Source organism: Mesocricetus auratus, unplaced genomic scaffold, assembly GCF_017639785.1.
Source record: "Mesocricetus auratus isolate SY011 unplaced genomic scaffold, BCM_Maur_2.0 Super-Scaffold_100047, whole genome shotgun sequence".
NCBI classification, from domain to species: Eukaryota; Metazoa; Chordata; class Mammalia; order Rodentia; family Cricetidae; genus Mesocricetus; species Mesocricetus auratus.
This window is the reverse complement of record NW_024429224.1, coordinates 521,618-546,984: the sequence shown is the minus strand read 5'-3', so window position 1 is coordinate 546,984 and position 25,367 is coordinate 521,618. Positions and strand designations below refer to the sequence as shown.

General features: G+C 41.1%; 1 protein-coding gene across 1 annotated transcript; it reads left to right on the top strand.

Moving 5' to 3' along the window:
• The first annotated feature begins 6,884 nt into the window (after positions 1-6,884).
• Positions 6,885-25,367, top strand: Rab14 (RAB14, member RAS oncogene family). The gene is made up of 8 exons (XM_040735666.1): positions 6,885-7,139; positions 15,087-15,145; positions 16,153-16,206; positions 17,483-17,660; positions 19,544-19,610; positions 21,805-21,892; positions 22,213-22,243; positions 23,146-25,367. Exons 2-8 carry the CDS (start codon positions 15,094-15,096, stop codon positions 23,321-23,323), a joined length of 648 nt encoding a protein of 215 aa, XP_040591600.1. The 5' UTR covers positions 6,885-7,139; positions 15,087-15,093; the 3' UTR covers positions 23,324-25,367.

Here is a 25,367-nt window from a genome sequence, read left to right as displayed (position 1 = left end):
ATGTCAGTTACAAATGTTCAGTCAATAGCTCAGGCTTGTTACTAGCTAACGTCTACATTTTTTTTTTTTGCTTTGTTTTTTGTTTTTCGAGACAGCGTTTCTCTGAACTGTTTTGGAGGCTGTCCTGAAACTTGCTCTGTAGACCAGGCTGGTCTTGAACTCAGAGATCCGCCTGCCTCTGCCTCCCGAGTGCAGGGATTAAAGGCGTGCGCCACCAAACTCAGCCCATAACTCCTACATTTTAAATTAACCCATATTTCTTATCGACGCTTTGCCATGAGGCTTAGTACCTTTTCTCAGTACAGCATGCTCACCTTACTTCTCCATCTGTTGGCGACTCCAGACTCTACCCTTCTCTTTCCCAGTATTCTCAGTTTGGCTCTCCCACCTGACCTTACTCTGTCCAGCTATTGCCCAGTCAGTTTCTTTATTAAACCAATCACAGCAACATATATTCACACAGTGTATAGGAATATCCCACAACTTCTACCTTTACTCCATTAGAGTTATCACAGGGGGTTAAATGTGTCACATCTCACTTCTTTTTTTTTTAATATTTTATTTATTTATTATGTATACAATCCTCTGCCTGCATGTCAGCAGAGGGCACCAGATCTCATTCAAGGTGGTTGTGAGCCACCCTGTGGTTGCCGGGAATTGAACTCAGGACCTCTGGAAGAACAGTCACTGCTCTTAACCGCTGAGCCACCTCTCCAGCCCTCTCACACACTTCTAACTTCTTTTTCTTCCTGTTTTGCAATTCTGGGGATGGAACTCAGAGCTTCGTCCATGCTAGGCAACGATTGGCCATTGAGCTGCATCCCTTATCCTCATTTAAACTTTAGTTAAATGTGCAAGGCAATAGAGAAACCCCTCAACTACCACTCTGTCTTAGTTTCTAGGCCGTGCCTCTTTGGAGTGAGGATGCAAAAAAAGAGTTAAATCTGTTTTTCTGCAGATGCATTTCCATTGAATGTTACAGGTGGCTCATTGGGCCACACTGAGTGAGCTCTTAGTCCAAAATTGCCACACACACACCCAACATGACTCTACATTGAAACCACCCACTTCTGTGGTCAGCCAGAGAAATGGCTGTCCGACTCAACTTCAGACCCGATGTCAGAGATAAACTAAGGGTTTTTCTTAGAAATTTTCAGTGTGATTTTTAATCTTCTATGGTTCTCTTGTTTGTTATGGGACATCTTTCAGATGTCACATTGTCACACATGGTGTCTACAGAGGATCTTATTTTTGAGAGTCATCATAAAGTATGTGGAGATGGGAAAGCATTTTGGTAATGGATAGAATATTTACTTTTCAAATGTTTAAGCAGTTGTGTTGATAGAGCAACCATTACTTAGTGACCATTAACTGGACGGAATCCCTTTTCAATTCAATTACCATGAATTTGATTTTAACTTGCTTGTCAGTCTCCTAAATTTTGAAACATGCCACTCATTTCTTCTTTAGATGAACTAGGATTTTTTGTGTGTTTGTTGTTTTTTGTTATTGCTGTATTGTTCTTTTTTGCTATATTTGTTTTTACTTAATTATGTATCCCTGAGAGTTAATCAACCACATTACAAATATGTATTTTTCTTTATTAGGTAGCACTAGCATACAGCATATGATGCAGGTTACAAACTGTACTAATTCTTGTGTTACCTTCAGTGCTTTCTAAGGCATTGTGACTGATATTTTAATATCTGATTCATGATTGGTGCCAACTCCAACACTACCAGACAAAAGGGGGTAAGGGGAGAAAGACTGGGAGGAGGGGAGGGAAGAGAAAAGAGGGAGGGATGGGTGAAGGGAGAGAGGAGAAAAAATATCTGCAAGTCAATAGAAGCTCATGAATCAAAACTGAAAACATAGGAAAATTAACCAACAAAATTGGGACTATAAAACTAATCACAAGGAGATGCATTAATTTGGTTTAATAAACATAATAGATCTGAAAATGACTCTAATTGTCCATATTCTGAAATGGGATACGGAATAAAATATTCTTTTTTTTTACAAAAGGAAATACGTAAGAATACATAACAAAAGCAAAACAAGACCGGGGGACATGACAATGATTAAGTACCAAGGGGGTCCTAGATGCCTCCCCTGGGAGCTGGCGACACTCACGTATCTGCTGTATTGTCCATCCAACTGTGTGCTTCAGCCCTCTGATGGCATCCCATTGCTGGATTGGGAAGTGGGGTAGGGCGGATTCAAGCAGTTTAAGTTGCTCTCCCTCTACACTTACACTCCCATTTCACAAGCCGCTGCTAGGCTCACTCCTCCATTAGTGCAACCAGCAAGTGGGCAGTCTGGATCAGTTAAGTCTGCTGCCTGAACAGATACCCTAGGGTGGTCGGTGCTCCTTTGCTGCAGGCACACTCAGTCTCCATTTATGACTTGGAGGCCCTCCCATTACTTTAGAAGGGGCCAGGAGCCCTTGCAAAGAGAATGGAAAGAGGACCCCTCACCACTGCATTTTCCATGGAGACTGATGTCCCTCGTGTCTCCAGTCCATCTTTCCACTGAGTTGTGCTGAGGGTATGTGTCTGTGGGTAGCATTTATGAATGGGAGAATGGCTAGATAAGCACTGGAGTAGAGGTGGGATGTTCATGGAACAAAATTTACATCTTGAAGCATATCCAATCCTTTGCTAGAAGGTCCATGTTCCAGCCACTGATGGCTCTTTGGACATTTGTTTTCAGGTTTGGCCATAGCGGTAGTTCTTGGCCAACAGAAAAGATGCCTCCCATTGTCTGTTAGATATGCAAGTCAACTTTTTAAAGAGCTGCATACAATACCACAGTATGGATGTTTACTGTAACGGTTCTCTGTTTTTGTCTCTAGTCCTTTGCCATTACAACGCCCCTATGAATATTGTGTGTATACCTTTCAGTACATAGAAACAACTTTTTAAAAAAGTTAACTGACAGTGCTAACAGATGTTTGGCCAGACAGCCCTTGATTATATAGCAATCAGTTACATTGAGCCTTAACTTTAGAAATTCTAGGGTCTGTAACAAGAAATAACTATTTAATGGTCTGCAGTTTCTTTGCTTAGCACTGTGCCTTTGGAATTCTTCAGTCACAACAATGTTTCTGTTTAATGCTACTTCAAAATGATACAGTAATAATCCAGGGACTCTAAGTGTGGCCAAGGAAGAGGTACTCGGAGTAGGAACTCTCAGGACATTCCACCAGGCTCCTGTCTGAACACTGCCAAATTTTACCTATGACTTTGGCCTATATGACTTTATACCTTTTTCAATCGTAAAATGGGTGGTGGATACAGTGATGAATTCATAGAGATGCTTTAGGAATTAAATAAGAGTGGAACTGGAGAGATGGCTCAGAGGTTAAGAACACTCATTGTTCTTAACAGAGGAGCAGCTTCCATTCCCCAAATGCACACAGTGGCTCACAACCATCTGTCATTCCAATTATTGCGGGGTCTGGTGCCTTCTCATTTTTGTGGACTCCAGGAGTGCACATGGTGCACAGGCATGCAGGCAACCACTCATACACATACAAAAACAAACAAACAAACAAGTAAACAAACAAAAAAGTTTAAAGAAACTGAGTAAGAAAATGAACTTTGGACAGCTCTTGGTATGTAATAATTGTTCAATAACACCAAAAGGTTTCATGTCAGGCAACACATAGATAGACAGAAACTTTTTGGCTGGGTATAAACTCATCCCCGGGGAAGTAGAGGCAATTTATGTTCCACTCTTAGTTATCAAAGCAGCTTAAAATGTTTACCTTTTGCAGTGCTTGAGATGGAACTCACACCCTGGTACATACTGGGTAATGTTCTACTATTGCCTAGAAATTTCCTTGATTTCAAGTGTCAAAATATGTTCTTAAACTATATTTAAGAATAAAAATGTATAAGTGTTTCAGTCATTAATCAACTGTTTTGTTTGTTTTTCAAGACAGGGTTTCCCTGGAACTCACTTTGTAGATGAGGTTGGCCTCGAACTCACTGAGATCCTCCTGCCTCTGCTTCCCAAGTGCTAGGTCTAAAGGCATGGGCCACCAACTCCCAGCCAACCAAGGCGACTCTTTTAAAAGGAAGCATTTAATTGGGGGCTTGCTTACAGTTTCAGAGGCTTAGTCCATTATCATCAAGGCAAGGGGCTTGGCCCTTAGGTGCTGAAGTAGTAACTGAGAGTTCTACATTCTGACCCTTGAGCAGAGAGAGACTGGACTGGTGTGGGCTTTTAAAACCTCAAAGTCCACCCTCAGTGACACATTTCTTCCACAAGGCCACACCTCCTAATCCTCCTAATCCTTTCAAATAGTGCCACTACCTGCTTACTAAGCATTTTAATAATAAGCATATGGGGCCATTCTTATGCAAGCTACCACATTCCTCTCCCTGGCCCCATAGGATAATAGGCATATCAAAACACAAAAATACATTCAATCCAATTTCAAAAGACCCCACAGTCTGTAACAGTCTCAACACTGTTTAAAAGTCCAATGTTCAAAGCCTTTTCTCAGACTCATGGCAATCTCTTAACTATAACCCAGTATAAAATCAAAATTAAAAACAGGTCACATACTTTCTATTTACAATGGTACAAGGGGTACATTACCATTCTAAAAGGGGGATCATAGTGAAGAAACCCTGAACCAAAGCAAGACTGAAAACCGGCAGGGCGGGGGCTGGAGAGATGGCTCAATGGTTAAGAGCACTGACTGTTCTTCCAGAGGTCCTAAGTTCAATTCCCAGCACCCACATAGTGGCTCACAAACACCTTGAATGAGATCTGGTGCCCTCTGCTGGCATGCAGGCAGAAGACTGTATACACAATAAATAAATAAAATATTAAAAAAAACCTGGCAGGGCAAACTCCAAACCCTGCATTTCCATGACTGCTGTCAAAGCACTCTTGAGATCTCCAACCCCTTTTAGCTTTGTTGACTGCAACAGACTTCTCTTTTTTAGGTTGGTTCCACACAGGGTTTGCAGATCTCCTTGGCAGTTATCCCACAACTCTGACATGTTCAACATCTTGGAGACTCCACAATCCAGACAGTCTCTATGCAGGAACACCCCTGGCACGTGCCTGGCCTCAATGGCTTGCTTTCCTTAGCTGTGGAGAGAGATTCCACAACCCCCTTCTTGTATCCTTGACTCTAAGGCTGAGGCTTGACTCTAAGCTGAGGCTGTGAATGGAAGGATTCAGGCATTATGGTGGCCTGCCCGTCACCTGGTAGAATACACTCAGGAAGTACTTGGTCAGCCATGGTTGCATAGTCTACAGCTGGTGCAAAAGGCCCCTCTCCCCCTTACACTCTTACCTGCTGTTCTCCTGGGCAGACAGGACTTTCCCTCCCGTTTCTAATAAAAATTCTCACTGAGCTCTGTCTGCCTGGCTTGTTTGTCCCCTGCCTCGGTCAATCTCGCCTGCCATGGAGTTCGCCAAGGTCTCCCATGCAAGGTCCCCCACCCATATTATCATAACAGCAAGTTCTGCTGCTTTCTGGGGCTGGAATATGGTTCTCTTTCAATTACACCGGCATCAGCTTTCTGTTGATGGTTTCCTTCACTGCTTAAGGTTTTCTTTAATTCCTTTTCACAAGTTGGAAGCTTAGCTGGGTAGGCTTTTGCCGTAAGGTCACCACTCCCTTTATTCCTTTTAGCATCAGGCTTTTCTTTAAACTTTTTTATCTTCTTGAACCCTGGATTTAGTGCCATTACAGTTCCTGGTGCTCCTTTTCTCACACTGTAATTCAGCATTTCTCCTAGCCCATCTGCTTCTTTTCCCTGTAGATCTACACTAGAGTGACTGCCAGTAACCAAGGGACTCAGTCACTGTTAGGCCGTCTTCAAATCTCCCCTACCAAGGCCATTAATCCAAACTGCAACAATTCACCCTGCAGCAAAATTTTACAAGGCAGAAAGCGGCCGCTTACTAATAGCCCCTCTGGTATTTCTTGAGCTAAGCTTCCACAGTTCGAATTGCCCTCGGCACTGTCTTCCATGCTTCCTCTACCTGCACCATGCTCCATTAAGCACAAAACACAAGGATGGATACATTAATAACATACAGCAAGTCAGTTTCTATAGCAAATAAGTTGATTTTTTTCTCCTGATTTTTTTTGGGGGTGGGTGAGACGGGGTTCAATATACATTATTGGGCGAGGTAAAATAAAAATTAAACGTAAATGTAAAACAAACCCATCCTCAGGTTCTACAAGGTTAAAAAATATCTACAAGGTGAAAAAGACTTAAGACATAGAAAGTAAAACTGTTGTTTTCACCGAGGTGTCTTGGGAAGGTGGGAGTGGCGGCCAAACAGTGAAAAAGTCGTTTTCCTCTTCCTATCGAAGGTCCGTAAAGCAAGTTTAAGAGAGACAAAGATGAAACACAAGGCAGATGAAATACTAGTGGGTTGGTCAATGACAGCCACCCTTTGCTCTGACAGCACAAGGAGAAGCCTCTCTGGGTGCCTGTCTGCTAGCCCCCGATTGGTTGCTAAATACTGAATACAAGTAGTAAACACGTGTGTGTCCCAGGAGCCGGTATACAGAAGCGGCCGAGAGAGAAGCAGACACGAGTATCAAAAACGAGACTCCAAACGCCACATTCAGGGACCCAGGAACCCCTTAGAAAACAGTGCGCGGACCTGCGCAGTAACTTCCCCGGGGAGGCGAGGGCATGCGACTGCGCCTGCGTGGGCCACTTTCCCCGCCCCCTTCGGGCGTGAGGGCCAGTGGGGCGGGCCTCGGCCAGGGCGGGCCGACTCCAGAGGGGCGGGCCGCGGAGGGGGCGTGGCCGTCAGGTCGGTTTCCGCCACCCGCTTCCGGGCTCCGCTGGCTGCGCGCGCATCCTCCCCCCCCTTCTTTTGTGGTCCGGCCCATTGCGAGGGTGACAGGAAACCCTGTGCAGGGAGCGCCGCCATCTTGGACCAGCCCGAGGAAGATCCTGAGGGAGCCGCAGGGCCCGCCGCCGCCGCCGCGACTGCAGCCCGACTGTCTGCAACCTCAGGCCGGCCCGCCTCCCTGCTGGGGTCTCGGCCGCCGGATCCCGGCCGCCCTCCCGCCGCGTCCGCACTCCGCTTCCTCGCCTTGACGTCCCCCTCCCGTCCGGAAAGCTGCCCAGCCACCAGCAACCCCCCAGGTAACCGAGGCCTCCCGTGCCGGCTGCCCGTCGCCTTCCTCCGGCCCGGCCCTCTCGGAGGGGCGGAGGCGAGCCGGGAGGAAGGCGGGCGGCGTCCGGGGCAGGGCCCCGCAGGCCGCGGCCAGCCCGTGGCTCGGCGGAGGGCACCGGTCTGACAGCGCTCCGGGGCGAGCCGTCGCCCGCGCCACCCAGCCCGGGCTCGTGCGCCCCGGCTGCAGCCCCGCTCCGAGGCGTGCGGGAAGGGTGTGTTCCCTCCTCGTCGGCCCGGCCCGCGGGACGCAGCCAGCCAGCCGCGGCCTCCGCAGGCCCCGGGGCTCGCCCGCCGCCCGTGCCCGCCGCTGCCGATCACCCCCGCGGCGTTTCCCCCACGCGTGCCGTCGCCGTCCTGCCACCCACGAGCCCCAGCGCTGGCCGTCCTACCCCGCAGGCCTTTCCTTCCCCGCATCTCGGACTGGCTCCCGTGTCCTTGTGGGGCCCCCGGTGGTACCCCGGCTGCGGACGGGGTCCTGCGATCCCTGCAAAGCCCCTGGCCAGCACCGAGAAACATCGAAGGAGAAAAGTTTGGGCGTCTGCAGAATTTGAGAAAAGGAGGTGGAAAGGGACTGCTTCGAGAGTTTGCGCTGCGCTGTGCGCCAGGCACGAGTTTAGGTGTCTTCATACATACCTTGCTTGCTTCGAGTGCCTTTTGAGAGTTTTCCGCATTTTTTTTTTAAGGGGCGGGGGACGGACTAAGGCCAGAAGTTGTCATGTAGCTGAGTAATGGTGGCACACGCAGACTGGTTCTCCCCACACTGGCTGGTGTATTTTGTACTACACTACGTTCAACGAGGGTTGCATATACAAGACGTGAGCGTTTTAGAGCCGTGACAACTCAATTCCATTTTTCCTCTCTTTGCACTGGGTGATAAACAGATAACACCCAAAATCTATCATGCCAGCTGCTGCACCGGTAGATGCTCATTGGAGGAGAGGTGGTGGTAGGATTTCCTCTTTATTTGGGAAGAAAGCTGTGTTCTTGGTGGCTGCCCAGCTAAGTGTTAGAAACTCTTGGAAAGTTTACTGTTCATGGCATGTCGTTCTAACTACCTTTTATGTAAATGTGATCCATGAGGACAAGTTTGACCCCACAATAATCCAGCTCCCTTATCTCCCTTCCTTTCAACAGTTTTCCTTGGAAATTCACTGTAACTAGGAAGTGGCAATACCAGAATAGGAATCCAAGGCATCGATAGTCCAAAACCTTAAGCTACACGCCCTCAGGCATGAGCAAGTAAAATCACTCAAACAGTACTGCCACTTCCTAGTTACTTAATTAACCCTAACCAGGTAAGCTAACCCCTCCAGATTCAGTGTCCTTATTTGTAAAGGGAATAATCGTGCCCACATTTCAGTTATTTCAAGGATTAAATAGGACTTAAAGAAAGCACTTAGTACCTTGTTTGGCATGTAAGTGCCTCAGTATCTCTCATTTTGCTAGTCAAATAATGGGTGTTTAATAGCTGTTGAATGAAAGGAGCATAGCTTTGGAGTAGACCCGGGCTTAAAATCCTACCGTCCATTAAGTTCTGTGCCTTGTTCTGTCTATGCTCTGCTCCTCCTAGTCTCATCTGTATTTCAGATACATCAGGGACATTTTACTCTTACAATTCTTTCAATGCGGGCTTCGTAGTTTTGTGGTTAAGTATTTTTATGGAAAAGAGGATGAAGAATTGGAGTATTTTATTTCTTTACAGCATACTATCATTAGTAGGAAGGTTTTGTCTTTTTGGACATAAGCAACCCAGTATTTTTAAAAATTTGTTTACATTAACTTACACAAAAGTTTAACCTTAAATGACTTGTGGAAAGTTGGTCTCAGAAATGGACAGGTTGTTTTCAAAGGTTGTAATATTGTTATGGAAGGAAATTGACCATTTTGATTAGATTATTAGATTAACTGAAAATTTTATGTCCACCTGGCAGACAAGTTGAGTAGCATTCCATTTCAGGGGCTTCTAAACAAAAATGCATCCATTTTTGAGTTCTGTGAAGGCAGAGAAAATATTACTCTTTTTTTTTTTTTCTCTCTAGACAGGGTTTCTCTGTATTGTTTTGGAGACTTGTCCTGGAACTAGCTCTGTAGATCAGGCTGGTCTCTAACTCACAGAGATCTGCCTGCTTCTGCCTCCCGAGTGCAGGGATTAAAGGTGTGCCCCACCAATGCCTGGCTCCCTTTTTTTTTTTTTATAATAATTGTTAAAAACCTTTAGTAATGGTTTGAGCTTAGTAGATACTAGGTATTTTCATATTGTTGGTGTTGGGGTCACAAAAGTAGTCTTGTCTCCAGTAACAAAATGTATAAATGAAAACCTAAAACTGAAGAGTGGTATTAAGACATTAGATCACCAACAGTATTTAGTGGGTTGCTTGTCCCACTAATTAGTTCTGTAAAGATTGAGGAATAGACTACAATAGGTATAGAACAGTGAATGACAGTATATAAACAAATACATAAGAGTTAAGATATAAGCCTGAGGAAATGCCCATGTTACAGGTACTTTTTTTTTACTCTGAGGTCTGTACCAGTACCTTTAAAACTAGTTATTTGGGTCTGGAGAGCGATGTCTTAGTGGGTAAAAGCACTGGCTGCTTTTGCGGATGATCCAGGTTCCATTCCCAGCATTTACGTGGTGGCTTACAACCACGATAACTCTAGCTTTAAGGAATCTGACAGCCTCTTCCTCAACCCCTGTGCCCATCAGACACTTGGTGGTGCACATACTATATATGCTGGCACAATGTTCATATTCATAGAATAAATTTTTAAAAATTAGTCATTTATATAATCTTACTCAGGAAGGGATCTGATTTTGTTTGGTACAACAATGACCAGCATGTTATATATGTTTGGTAATCATTTAACTATAAATGTATTGACTTGGGAATATATATGATTTCAGTAAGTGAAAAAGAACATACTACATGTTTGCTTTTAGTTTTTCAAGATAGAGTTTCTCTGTGTATCTTTGGCTATCCTGGAACTTGCTCTGTAGACCAGGCCGGTCTTGAACTCACAGAGATCCACCTGCCTCTGCCTCCCAAGTGCTGGGATTAAAGGTGTGCATCAACACCTGACTCTTACATGTTTTATGCATTGGTATGTGCATCTCCTTTTTTTCTTCAAGACAATGTTTCTGTAGTTCTGCCTGTCCTGGAACTCACTTTTTAGACCAGTCTGGCCTTGAATTCTCAGAGATCCACCTGCCTTTCCCTCCTGAGTGCTAGGATTAAAGGCCACCACTACCTGGCAATATATTCCATCTTTAAATATAACTTACATATTTCTTTGAATATAGGTATGTTTCATATTGAGATAAAATTGAGAAATTCTTTATTAAAGCAACATTAAGCATGCCTAATATTTTAAAGTAGCCACTTGATTACACAGTGCAACCATTATCAGTGCTTATCGGGCATTTTGTGAGCATCTCTTTTGATAGCCAAGGATGGTTATGCGCCCACCTTTGCACATCTTTAGTAAGTTAGTTGAGAACATCATGCTGTTTGAACTCATGCCTCTGGACTCAAGTTCTAGGTTTGCCATTTACTAGCTTTAGAACATTGCTCAAAGTAGTGAATTTTTCCAAATCTCAAGTTCTTCAATTTCTGCAAGAAAATAATAATAGCTTTACAGAGTTGTGAGAATTAAGAATTAGTATAAGGGCCGGGCGGTGGTGGCACACACCTTTAATCCCAGCACTCGGAAGGCAGAGGCAGACGGATCTCTGTGAGTTCGAGACCGGCCTGGTCTACAGAGTGAGTTCCAGGACAGCCTCCAAAACAATACAGAGAAACCCTGTCTCGGAAAAACCAAAACAAACAAACAAACAAAAAAAGAATTAGTATAAGGAAAAGTAACATCATTGCATGGTTGATTCTCAAATGTTCCTTCTCAATAAATCAGCATTACTAATTACTTGTAGTTGTGCACACTACAAATGTACTTACTTAATATTTCTTATTCAGAGTGTTACATTAGAAACACAGGAATGAAAGAAAGGTCAGTATCTTAAAGCCTCCTACTTTCTGGTACATGGTTAACAACATGCTGGATACAGTATAGACTTGTCCCAAACTGCCTGAGCTAGACTACTGCTTTCCTCTTGATCATTTCCTCATTTAGCTGTCTTATAAGGACAGCAGTAAAGATGAAGTCACACTTAGAGTATTGCCTGGTCCATAAATGCCCCATAAATGGAAACTATGGCAGCTGTGTTACTATTTTGCAAATTGTTCAGTTTTTCTTTTAAAAAACCAAAGGCATCAAAGGAGAGCTTAATGTCAACTTTATCCAAATAGTTTTTATTAAAAAAAAAAGAAAGGGTAGCAATGCTCAGAGAATTCTATATAGATGATATAGTGAGTCCTAGGCAAGCCTGTTTCACAAAATAAAACTGGAAGAAAATGTATTTTAATAACACAAGCTATAGAAAGTTGCCAAACTTTTTAAAAACATTTTTAATTTTTGTTGTTCGTTTTTCGAGACAGGGTTTCTCTGTGTAGCTTTGGAGGCTGTCCTGGCACTTGCTGTCTAGCTCTGTAGACCAGGCTGGCCTCCATTCACAAAGATCCTCCTGCCTCTGCCTCCCAAGTGCTGGGACTAAATGCAAAACCAACGCCTGGCTTGCCAAACTCTTTTTTTTTTTTTTAAATGAGTAGATTTGTGCTTTCTGTGTGAACTAGAACATTTCTTGCTCACGTCCTAACCCCCTCTGCATTTTTTTGACCTTTGAGCTTTTAAAGCAAACATACCCTAAGTAACAATTTTTTTTCTCTTTTAAAAGCTAGGCGAAACTATTTTGTTTACTTTATCAGTCACATGCTTTATGTTGGAGAAGTGAGGTTGAAAAAGCTCAAGAAAGTGAGGTAGCCCCTTACATATAGCTCTATTGTTAATCCATCAAACAAACTATGAGATTATTTAAAGTTTACCAATTTCTTATTTTTGAATAAAGTTTCTGCCTTTGTCTACAGAAATGAATAAATTTGGTGGTTTTTGTTGTTGTTTGTTTTGAAACAATGTCTCATGTAGCTCAGGGTATCCTCAAGTTCATTATGTAGCTGAGGATGGTCTTGAACTTCTGACTTGATCCTCTTTTCTACCTGAGTAGGGGCTTATATAGGTCTGTGCCACCAGGGCTTGTCTATGGGTGAAGTTGGCTCTTGGTACATGCTTGTCAGACACTCTACCAATTAAGGTATGTCCCCAGCACTGTTTCCCTGCTTCTGAATTTAGGGTTTTTTGGTCTTGTTTTTTTGAGACAGGGTTTCTCTGTGTTGTTTTGGAGGCTGTCCTGGAACTCTGCTCTGTAGACCAGGCTGGGCTGGAACTCACAGAGATCCTCCAGCCTCTTCCCTCCGAGTGCTGGGATAAAAGGCGTGTACCACCAATGCCCAGCTCCTGATTTTAGGGTTTTTTATTTGTAATTGTAAAAATAACTTGAGGCGAAAAATTATTGCTGTGAAGTAGAAGCAAAGCTTTGAAGTTTATCTTGAAATAGTGATATATTTGGAAACCTATGATGTTAATGTTTATTACTTAAAAACAGTCTCAAAATTCATCATTTTAGTTGATATTTAGAGGATGCTATGTGTGACAATCAGCATGTACACCAATTGTCCAGCTAATGAAGTTAATTTCATGATTGCTCCTAGAACACTTGAAGTTAGTTGACTTTGGAACTGTTGTTTTAAAAGCCACAGTTCTTGAGTATTGTGTGCTGGGGCTTGAAGCCAGGGCCTTGTGCATGCTAAGCATGCATTCAATACTAAGCTATACCACAAGCTCTGTAATTTTCTTAAATCAATCTTCTCTATCCGTCCGTCCGTCCGTCCATCGTCTCTCTACATAGCCCCAGCTGTCTTAGAACTCACTGTGTAGACTAGATTGGTCTCAAACTCACAGAGATCCTCCTGTCTCTGTCTCCTTAGTGCTGAATTTTAACATAATAAAATAGAAGGAAGCAAAGTATATATATAAAATTTTAGAAGAGGGAAAGAAAATAGGAAAATCAAGAGTGTAAGAGAAACTAATTCAGAGATGACCAAATGATTGCTTTGGAAAGGAATTTTAGGAATTAAAAACTAATTATAGGAGAAGAATATTGTTTTCATACAGAAAAGAAACTGCTATAGGTTAATAATTTAATGACCTTGAAAATTCTTTAGTTTGGGGTCCCCCCCTTGTAATTAGTAGCTGGTTCAGAGATCTGGTAAATAGTTTAGATCGAAGTTTAATCTTGAGGCCAAGGGTTTTGTTTTATTTACACACAGTTCTGGCTGTCTTGGAACTCACTCTATAGACCAGTTCCATAGATTTCTGGTTCCAAACTCAGAAATCAGCCTGTCTCTGCTTTCTGAATGCTGGGACTAAAGGCTCATGCCATGACCCTGGTTAAGGCCAAGTTCACTTTAAAGTTTGCGTTCTAGTAACATCTGGAAAGGAGGTAAAAGTTAGTGTTTAGGATCCTAGCTAATCTAACTAGAAAAACTCCCCCTGAAAGAACTGGTTAAGGGAGTTTTCTATGATGCGGAGGACTGATTATAAATGTGTCACAACATGCTGGGTGGATTGGGAGCATTGCTTGGACTTGTGTTGAGTGCTGTTTGTTCAGCAAAGTGAGAGGAGACAACTACATATTATGTGAGGTGCTCTCTAATTTCCTGTTGTGAGGGCTTCTGTTCCTTGATTATTCACCTATTGCAGATGTTTTCCCTGTAGGTTAATTTGATTATGTTGAAGAAGTTTTATTTGACATACAGCATGAAGTTATCACAAAATATTCATTAAAACAATAGAAAACAAACATTTTGAACAGTAAGTCTTGATGTGTATGACTTTTGTCTTTCCTTAACTGAAAACTGGTAAAAAAAAAATACATTAGATGTTGTTATTGGTGTTAGAATGTGTTTCTCTAGAACCCAGCAGTGTTAGATACATTAAGGCACCCAAAGTGAATTATTTGGGGAGATATAGGTTTCTTATATTGTCCAGGCTGACCTTAAAATAATTCAAATAATCTTTCAGTCTCCTGAGTATCAGCTGGGTCTAATGCTCATTCGTGCCATTGTGCTTGTGAGATTAAAAGTTATTACAAATAGTAAAGAAATTAAAGTTTTTTAGGTTAAATCTACCTGAGGACTAAGGAGTAGGCTGTGATCTTTGGAAGTATCTTAATATATATAAGCTTTTTCACAAGCATGAGTGTAGCTTTATAGCACTATTTTCTCAACTCCTAGAATGCTATACAGAAGACACTTCATGTGTTTTTAATAATTAAATACTATACGGAGTTGAGCTATATGAAATTGCAATAATAATTGTTCTCCATTTTAAAAGTCTGTAAGAACAACAATTTCAAGTGATTCAATCTAATTTTCACATCAATTTGATTTTGAATACATTCTTGTTCTCTAGACTTTAGATTCTTTGCTAAGTATTGATTTGAAGTAGAGAACAAAAGTTATTTTGTATTTGTTAGTCGTTACTTTTGATACCTTAGCTTATCTGATCAGTTAACAAGAAGGACCTTAAAGGGAGAAGGAGCTGTTCAGTGATGTTTCACTTAGATTTATAAAGATCCTCTTGAAATTTTTCCAGAGTATTTGTTTTTGGGTATTTTCTAAGTGAAATTTGGGAGTGTTTTGGAGCATATTTTTTCATATTTTTGTGGATAACATGAGAATATTTTAAGTAACATTTATTCAAGAAAGAATTTGTGATCAGTTTGGGAATTTTACTGACTTAAAGTTTTGTTTGTGTAGTCAGTGTGCTTAATACATGTGGTATATTTAAAAGATATGTCTATGCTTGCAATATATCTTGCCTTTTGAAGGGGTAACAGTAGTGGGTTTAGATAACTTGTATGTGCTTTTTTTCTGAAGTAACATAGTTTTCTTTGTTTTTAGTGCCACCATGGCAACTGCACCGTACAACTACTCGTACATCTTTAAGTATATTATTATTGGTAAGTTTATTAAGCTTGTATTCTTGTCCACCAAAGAAAGTTAGCACATGGGACATTTATACACCAGTACTTAAACATACTGCTGCAGAAGTACATGATTTTCTGACTTTAGAACTAAAGCTTTCATGAAGATAAATATGCCTTATGCATCATGGCCCTGGTCCCTTCTCTAGTCTCTTTTTGGGCACTAGTAAAAAATTGGTGATTGTTTTTCAGGGCCACTTCCAAAAGTTAGTGTTGGGGGTGAAATTAATTTCCTGTTAGTGCTGAAATATCCCAATGCCATAAAAGTTTTCAGGGCCCCTTGAATTCCAACATTGGTAGAGAACAGTTTGATACAGAATCAGTTGTGTAATATATATTATATAAGAATATTTTTGTTTCCTCAAGACTTTGCTCAAACTATCTTAACCGATGTTTGTTTATTTGTGAATGTTATAAAATGACAAATGAAAGCCCAGGTGTTGGTTGGGTTGTGTGCTGGAGGTAAAGCTTCTCTATGCCTTCCTAGGCTGTGGGTTTACTTTAATTTCCAGCTTGGAAAACAAAACAAACCATAAATAAAAGCTTTGATGTCAAGTTTGTGCGGTTTTGTGAGATGGCATCTGCTGTAATGTAGAGGTAAAACAGGAGACAGTGAGCCAAGCTTCCAACGTTTATTTCTGTTTGCCCTTGGGAGATAGTTCATTAGTGTAGACCAACAGGTGTACTTGGGGTACCCACCTGGAAGCAGTTCAAACTAAAAAGTCTCATAACAGTATTTTTTCTGTTACAAGCCGTGTTCAACTTGTTGGCTCTTTATTAACAGTAATTTACAACTAAATTCTATTCTTCTAAAAGTTCTTTTGAATTCATTATAAAGGAGGGAGATGCAGATGCTCCAAGTGGTCAGAAACCTGTGATGTGTTTAGTATCACCAGTGCAGCAGTTACTGCAATATGATTTTAAGAGTAAAAATTGAGAAATAGAAGAATTGCCACCTGAAACATTTTTCTTGTTTTAAACAGGGGATATGGGAGTAGGAAAATCTTGCTTGCTTCATCAATTTACAGAAAAAAAATGTAAGTTCAATATGGAAGGTAAAAAAGATAAGTGGCTTACTTTATTGTCACATTCTCTACATTTTGAAAAGCATTATTTTCAGAGTAATTTATGTATTTGATTATAACTTGTCTTCATATTTACACTTTTTTCCCTGAAGTTTGATTTTAAAGACTTGCTTTTGAGAGAGGGAGAGGGAAAGGGAGAGAGAGACAGAGACAGAGAGACAGAGACAGAGAGAGACAGAGAGAGCGTGCAGGAGAGAGCATTGGCGGGCAGAGACAGCAGATCCCCTGGAGTGAGTTATAGGTGGCCATGAGCCATCTTGATGTAGGTAAATGTTGTTTTATGATGTATAACTAGGTTTACTTTGATTTTTGTTTGTTTATTAAGAGGTTCTTGCTGTTTTGCTCTGCTCTGGCTGGCCTGGAATAGACTGTGTAGATCAGGCTGTTCTCAAACTCCAAGAGATCTGCCTGCCTCTGCCTCCTGGGTGTTGGGATTAAAGATATGTACCATCATGACACTGTTTTGATTTCTTGATAGTACAAACATAGAATTATTTTTTAAAAATGTGTAAAATGTTAAACTTAAATAACCTCATTTTATTCTTTTACTTTAAATGCACCCTTTAAACATTTATGAGTGTGTATACATGTGCACATGTTGGTATTATATATGTGTATGCCATATGTGGGCTGGTACCCACAGAGACCAGAAGAGGGTGTTGGATCCCCTGGAGCTGTAAGTTATAAGCTGTGAGTTATTTAGTGTAGGTAGTACAGGGAACTAGACTCCAGTTCTCTAAAAGACAGCAAATGTTCTTAACTACTGACATCTTTTTAGCTCCCCAACCCAAAAATGTGTGTGTGTGTGTGTGTGTGTGTGTGTGTGTGTGTATTTGTATTTGGTTTTTGAGACAGGGTTCCTCTGTGTAGCCTTGGCTGTCCTGGAACTTACTCTGTTGACCAGGCTAGCCTCACGCTCACAGAAAACCTGCCTGTTTTCTGAGTGCTGAGGTTAAAGGTGTGTGTCACCACCACCCAGCTAAAATGTATTATTTTAAGAAACTATTTTTTTTGCACTGTGTGTATCATTTATTTACTAAAATTAGTAGTTTTAGAATACTTAATAGCATTCATCCTAATGTTTAGAGTACAATTTTTATCTTGTGACAGAGAAAGAGGCCATATGTTATAGTTGATAAACTAAAAATAATCGAGACTATGGCATTTTTTTTTGCTGCTTACCACAAAGGTTTTCTGAAATTTGGATATTTTCTTTTTTCTCTAACAGTTATGGCTGACTGTCCTCACACAATTGGTGTTGAATTTGGTACAAGGATAATTGAAGTTAGTGGCCAAAAAATCAAACTGCAGATTTGGGATACAGCAGGACAGGAACGGTTCCGAGCTGTTACACGGAGCTACTACAGAGGGGCTGCAGGCGCACTCATGGTGTATGACATCACCAGGTAAGGTGATGCCATTCTTGGGAGTAGATCTCCACTTTGGGCAGTGTGGTTTCTTTTTTTACTGGTTCTCTTCACCTGAAGTTGGTTAAAGAAAGGCAGTGGAGCCAAGGGGGAACTGAGAGAAGAACCATCTGAGAAGCAGCACCGCTGTTTGCAGAGAGGCGGCTTTATATGAAACTTTGACTTCAGGGAAGTCAGTCAGTTTTGAGGAATTGCTATATGCAGTCTCTTGTGTTAAAACTGACACTATCTGCAAATAGGCCAAGTGAGGAGTGAGATATTTAGTTTTGTTATGGAAGCATGATTGACTGAAACAGATCATGTGTTTTCAGCTATAGGCCAAAAGGAGATTCTTTTTTGATATATATGACTTTTTTGACATTTAGGTGGTGGTTGATATTTATTTATTTACTCTTTTACTTAATTCATTTTCTTACTATGTATTGAAGTGACTTAAAACACTGCATCAGGATTCAATTCCTGACAACATGACTGTTTCTGGAAACTCAGAGCATGAAGTCACAAAACAGGAATGTAAAGGTTTGACTTTGGAGCATATAACAAACTGTCCCTTACTAGACCTGAACAGTTGTCTGATTCAAGTTAGATGAACTGGTCGCCTTTTTTTTTTTTTTTCCTACCCCGAGACAGGATTTCTCTGTGGCTTTGGAGGCTGTCCTGGAACTAGCTCTTGTAGACCAGGCTGGTCTCGAACTCACAGAGATCCACCTGTCTCTGCCTCCTGAGTGCTGGGATTAAAGGCGTGCGCCACTAGTGCCTAGCTGGCACTATGCTTTTTAAGCTTGCTCAGATGAAGTAGAAGAATGGAGCACTCTTAATTTCCAGATGACTTAACTGCTATAAATAAGAGTTAGAAGTGTAAACTAACTTCTGTTGGCTGAGGTCTTGAATTTCTAGATGAGCATACTAAATGCCTTTTTTAAAGACAGATTTTTTATCTGTGTATTAACAACCCACTTCAGATTAGTATAACTGGGCATGGTCCCACATGCCTGTAATTCTAGCATTTAGGAGGTAGAGGCAGGGGGAGCACAAGTTGGAAGCCAGCTGGGGAAAAACTATCTGAAAAAAAGAAAGGACAAGAACAATTTAGGAAAGATTAATTATGTACTGATTTAGTGTGACTATCTTTTATTTCTGACTGAAAATTATAATTTGAAGGTAGATGCAGAGATATTTTTCCCTGGAGTATATTATTAGTTAGACAACCTCATGTTTTTCTCCATTTTGTGATTGAAAAATCTGGATGATTGCAAGGAATGTTAGTTTTGACTAAATTGCAAATCTTGATTCTGAGTTTTTTTATGTTCCTTGCTTATATATTGTTGTGCTTTTAAATAGTTCTAATATCATTAGTATAGTTGGACATTTTGAGCTATTTAACATTAATGAATTTGTGGGTAGGTATGCTGGCACACACCTGTAATCCAGGATGTGGGAAGACTGAGAAAGTTGCTCTATAGGAGAGGCAAGATGTTTTGGTCTACACAGTGAAACCTTGTTTCAAAAAGCAAAACAAAGTTTGGCTAGGTTTTTTTGAAAATTATGTTGGTTCTGTTTTACAGTTATTCTTTGGAGTGACCATTTAGTCAAAGTGTAGTTGGGATCTTCCAATTAAAGTCTATATATGTATGTATATATTTATATGAGTTTGTTAGCTTGTGTATTTTTTGAGACAAGGTCGTACTGTAGTACAAGCTGACCTGGAATTCATTTATGGCCTTGATGGCCTCAAGCACAGGTCACTTTTGCCTTTTAATTGCAGGGATTACATGTATGCAACACATCACATCTGGCTTACTTTTCTGTATAAATGGCAATTGTATGTAGAAGTCAGCACATTTTAATTTTAATTTTTGCAGAAGAAGTACATATAACCACTTAAGCAGCTGGTTGACAGATGCAAGGAATCTCACCAATCCAAACACTGTAAGTCAACACCTCATTGTATAAGAAATCCAAAATCCACTAACCCAAACAGGCAAGCCCTTTACTGTTGATTGTTATTTGGGTACTATGAATAAGAGTCCCTCTCTCCTTCCCTCCCCCCCCCTCCCCCCCCTCCCCCCCTCCCTTCCTCCCTTGCTAGAGATCCAGGCCTCATGTCTGCTAGGCAGATGATCTGCCATGAAACTAGGTCCCCAGCCTCAAGTATCTTTATTTTATTCTTAAGCTAATTGAAGAAAACTTTTTTTCAGTTTTAATTGTTTCCAGGTTTTCCATTTTATTATACTTATATGTTTGGATCTAAAAATGAATAAATAAAAGCTATGAACGAGGTGGTTCTTTCAGATGCAGATATTATAATCCAAAATTATAATTTAAAAACATCTGGATTAAGTTTGTAAAATACTGCCGTTGGAGGAAACTGGACAAAACTGTGCACGGGCTGTCTTTGATTTTTTTTTTATAATTGCGTGTGAATCTAATTATCTGAATAAAATGTCAACTAAAAGTTAAATATTCTTCATACTTTAAGTAATTAACTTCTTAATCAGACTGAGAAGATGATGAGATGTTAAAGGACAGCCACCATGCTAGACTCCACAGCATATAAAGATAACCCTGAATCTCTGGTCCTCAAGGGGTCATTGCCTAGCAGAGAGAGAACCTTCAGGTTACAGAGAAGCCACAAAACCACCTGAAAGATGAATAGAAATGCAGTGAATGGCGCAGTGCCAGTGAGCATGGACAGGACCTTCTGGAGAAACCAACTTTGTAGGCATCAGGGATGTTAAGAGGGTCCCGGAGGGTGTCACAGGAACAGTGAAAGGCCAGGTCTCTGTCTCACTTAGCTCTCTGTACCTTCTGCATTGGGCAGAGACCGGGGACAATAAATATGTAGGTGAGTGGTAAGAGGCCTGCTTTGCTAGTGTGGAGCCCAGAGCTTTCATTTCTATTCATACTAAACTCATTGTTGCTGTACATACAGAGCTATGGGTAAATGCACAGTATTTTTTGTGATAGCTAAAACCAAGAGCAGTCCAGCTGCCCACAGATAGGTTAATAGCAAAACAGTTCCGGTGCATCCACACTGTAGAGTACTGCTCAGCTGCACAGAGGAAGGATTTGTGATAACAGCACCATCTGCAAGATTCTTACGAGGATTTGGCCTAGTTAAAAAAAAGTCTCAAAAGTTCACATATTCTCTGATTCCATTGACATATTTCAAAGTGACAGCATTGTAGATAGATGGAGAACAAATCAGTGGTTGCCAGGGGTTGGTTAGTGATGAGGTAGGTGGGTGGGTGGTATAACTAAAGAAATAGCACAGAGAGTTTCTTTGTGATAATGTGATAGCTAGTTCTGTGCCGACTGTGGTGAAAATTCTGTAACTGTGATAATACTGTACCAAACCACGAATGGATATAGCCACATATATGAGAATTTGTCAAAAACTGCCCTCTAAGGGCTGTAACCGCACCAATGTCAGTTTTCAGTTTTCTGGTTTTGCCAGTATACTGTGGCTCTGTAAGTTACAACCACTGAAGAATACTGGTAATATCACAGAGATCCGCCTGTCTCTGCCTTCTGAGTGCTGGGATTAAAGGCATGTGTCACTAGCACTTGGCAATTCTAGAACTTTTTTTTTTGGGGGAGGGGGAGGCATTTTCGAGACGGGGTTTCTCTGTGGCTTTGGAGTCTGTCCTGGAACTAGTGCTTATAGACCAGGCTGGTCTCGAACTCAGAGAGAGCCACCTGCCTCTGCCTCCCGAGTGCTGGGATTAAAGGCGTGCGCCGCCATCACCCAGCTAGGACATTCTTATTGTTATTCTTTGACCTAGACCAGGTATGAACAAACTGGCTTGTGGGCCATATTCACTTAATAGCTTGTTTTTTAATGGCTTGCTTTTCTCTTTTTAAGGGATCTTTAACAACAATAAAAGCAATATTCAACAAAAGCTGTATGAGGACCACAAACCTGAAAATACACCTTTTCTCTGTACAGCAGATTATCACGTCCTGGCCCTTTTGCTCTCAGAGTCCTTCCTAGTGCAGACCTTTACTGGCCTGCAGTCCAGGGTACTTAGGGATCCTTTTTTTTTTCTGCCAAGACTTTTGTATTTGAGAATTTTAATGGTATTTTTGTTCTAAGATTTCTTTTCTTTTGTTTACAAATTAGGTAATAATTCTCATAGGAAATAAAGCAGATTTGGAAGCACAGAGAGATGTTACCTATGAAGAAGCCAAACAGTTTGCTGAAGAAAATGGTGGGTTTAAGATAACATTCACCCTTGGGAAAGTATTAAAGGAAAGGGGGTTTTAATCGTGCAGGTTTTTGTTAGTATTTTTTTTTAAATGTGGAATGTTCAGAACTCTCAGGAAGTAAAGTGTTTGTTTCTGTGATATGTGTTAGTAGAAGTGCAACTATGAACGTCAAGTACAGATCTGCCCTTGGCCCTCAGATACATGCTCCTTCCCAACGATTATAGCCAGAGTACTGACAGTTGTGGGAGCTGTGTCAGATGTGACTGAAGAGTGCTCTTGGCAGTCTGCAATGCCCTAATTATAGTCTGAATTTTATTTTTAGGCTTATTGTTCCTTGAAGCAAGTGCAAAAACGTAAGTATGGCTAAAATGTAGATCATATTTTCAGTTACATGCAGGTTCTCAGTAGGACCATGTGCTGTGTAAGTGGATGACCTCTGTAGACATGCATGTGACTTGTACCATGTAGTGAGGGTGTGTGCAGTGCCACGGCAGGAAAAACAGTAAGCAGATGGTTCTGTGTCAATCACAAGAGAATGTGAAGTTCTGTTACTTAAAGGGCTGTCCCTTACTGTGCCCACTGGCAAGCCAGCTCAAAAATGAAACTGCCTACATTTCACAAGTGTTTGACTTTCACAACCGAGGTTGGGCAACATGTTCACACAGCACTTGTGATCACCTTAACGAATGATTCAAGGACATACTCAGTGGCCAATGAGGTACAGTGAACATTTCTGATCGTCCTTGGAGTCCCAGCATTGATCCCAGCACCCCCAGTCATAGTTCTTTGTGTATCACACCAGGCAAAGGCAGATCAACCTGTTTGTATTTATTTCCCTCTGCTGTTAGTCCCAAGAGAACTGAAGTGTGAACATGGCTAAGCACAGCTATGTCACCACCACATGATAAAATAGCATTGTTTTCACACGGCTGTTTCTAAAACAATGGGAGGCTAGACCCCTGTTAGTATTTGGAGAAGTTGTCATGTCATATGCTAGTATAACGCTGCAGTGAATAGAAGCCTCAGTGTGCAGACTGAGCTCAGAGACAGCTCAGGACTATTGTGTGCTCACCTCCAAAGCCATTTCCTACATTGTTCTCTTAGCTCAGTTTTTGGTAATCTCTTATTAGATGACAGTGGCTATAAGTGGAAGACATCATGGCGGTTCACTAAAGGTTAGCAGAAGGTCAGTGTAAATGCCTTACATTTTCTAGAAAGCTTTGGGTTGTGAATAAAGTTGTTGATTGTTTCTTAGGGGAGAGAATGTAGAAGATGCTTTTCTTGAGGCTGCCAAGAAAATCTATCAGAACATTCAGGATGGAAGCCTGGATCTGAATGCTGCCGAGTCTGGTGTACAACACAAACCCTCAGCCCCGCAGGGAGGACGGCTAACCAGTGAACCCCAACCCCAGAGAGAAGGCTGTGGCTGCTAGTGACCTCTTTGCTCTTGCCCCTCATTTGACCTTTCACATCTGTCTGTTGGGAGCAGTACTTTTTACTGCTTCCTTGTCTTCTGTACATCTTACTGGGTTTAATTAAAAACAGAAAAAAAAACAACTCTTGTAAAAACAGTTTAACAATACTAAACTGCTAAACAACTAGATGTAATCAGGTTATCAAAGGCAAGTAGAGTAATAAATCTCTCCTGCATGGTAAATCTAGACTTTCCCCCTTTGATTGTCCTCGTGATAGGTTTGTCACCAATATATGATTTAAAATGAGCACTGATGCGGGACTCGATTTTTACCTTCCCCTTTGGCAAGGCTTTGTCTCACTGTACGGTTAAATTCGATCTCTTCGGACTTTCTCCCATCTTTAAACTGTTCAAGTATGTCTGTTGTAGCAAGAAAGTTCATTGCTGTGAAATGACTTCCGATGGTAGAGAAAAGGGGGTCTGCAACTGCTTTTTTTGTTGGATAAATTCCCTGTTGTAGAAGTGGCATTTTTCTTGATGAGGTTTGCTTGTCTTAGCCTTGCACAGGGAATAATACCCATTTACCTTTTCTTTTGCTTAATTAATAGCTTTATTTTTTTGCACCATTTTATCCTTTTCTCTTTAACAGAAAGTAAATATGTATAAAATTTGAAGGAACCTAACTAACAATACCTTCTGTGTATATTATTTTAATGAAGAAAATAAATTGATTACTGGCATTGGAACAGTATAAAATACCAGTTTGTACAGTGTGACCTATATGTGACCATGTTACTCTCTTCCATTTCACACAAGGAAATAGACACAACTGCAGTTTCACTGGCTCCACTCCTTGGTGCTGGCAGTGACTGGGGACAGAAATAGTGCTGGAAAGAGCTCCTGGCATCAGCGGAAACACTAGTGGATTCTAGTCCATCTTTGCACTGTGGCTTACCTGCTGATTTTCTTAACTGTTCTTGTATAATCAACAATGTGCTAACCTGCTTTTCTTTTTGTAAACATTTTGTGTTACAGGCTGCATTCTTGCCTTACTGTATAGAAAAAAGGAAGAAGGCTGGGTTTAATATTGCACATTTTAAGCTTTTATACCTTTATCTTGGAATGGTCAACTTCTGGACCAGATAGCCAGAACCACAGGTCTGCTTTTAAGGGAATTTAAATTGTGTGTTTTTAACACTACAGTGAAGTAATTTAATACTATCCCTTGTGTTCATAGGGTTGAGGGGCTATTTTATGTCATGTTGGTCTAAATTGTTTAGTAAAAGGGAAAAATGTTTCTAAGTGTGTGTGCTGACATAAAGTTACTACTTTTCACTGGGTGGTCTGGCCACAAGAACACCTTGCAAAGGAAACAAACCTTTAGAAGGAAGGTAGCTGCTTCCTCAGTTGTTCAGTCTGTGGTTTCTAGCTGAGTTGACAGTGGCTGGGAATCAAGAGGTCATTGAAGTGCACGCAGGGAAGCCCAAGCACATTATATAAAATGCTCTCAGCTAGATGCTGTGTTTAAAATTCACAGTTTAAATCCCTCTTTTACCAGACACTAATGTAAGAATACATCTTTCTGGATTATAAACATGTAGTAGGCCCAGAGTTTTGTATAGTTGATGTTAAATAAAAGCCAAAACTGGAATGTGCAGAAAATAGGATTCGGTTTATTTGTGAATTCATCTTTTGTCTTTGTTTAACTTAAAGGATTCCTGGAGTAGATTGGTATCTTCTGTTAAAGACTTACAGCGATCCATTTGCTTACACTGTTGCATCGCAAGGGATTCACCCAGGGACCATGACCTGCTGGTGTGTGTGTATATATTTACAAAAAAAAAAAACCCCACCCAAATCACCCATCGGGATATAAGGTAGCAATCATAAACTAAAGACGACTTCAGCTTGGTGAGGTGCAATACCCTGACTCAGTTAGTTACAGTGGGTCTTGATTGTTTTTGTGACAGAAGGACTTATTCAGACTGCTGTACTCTTCATTTGATGTAACAAAATGCTATTATCTAAATATTTGTAAATAAAGTACCTGTATCTAGATTAAA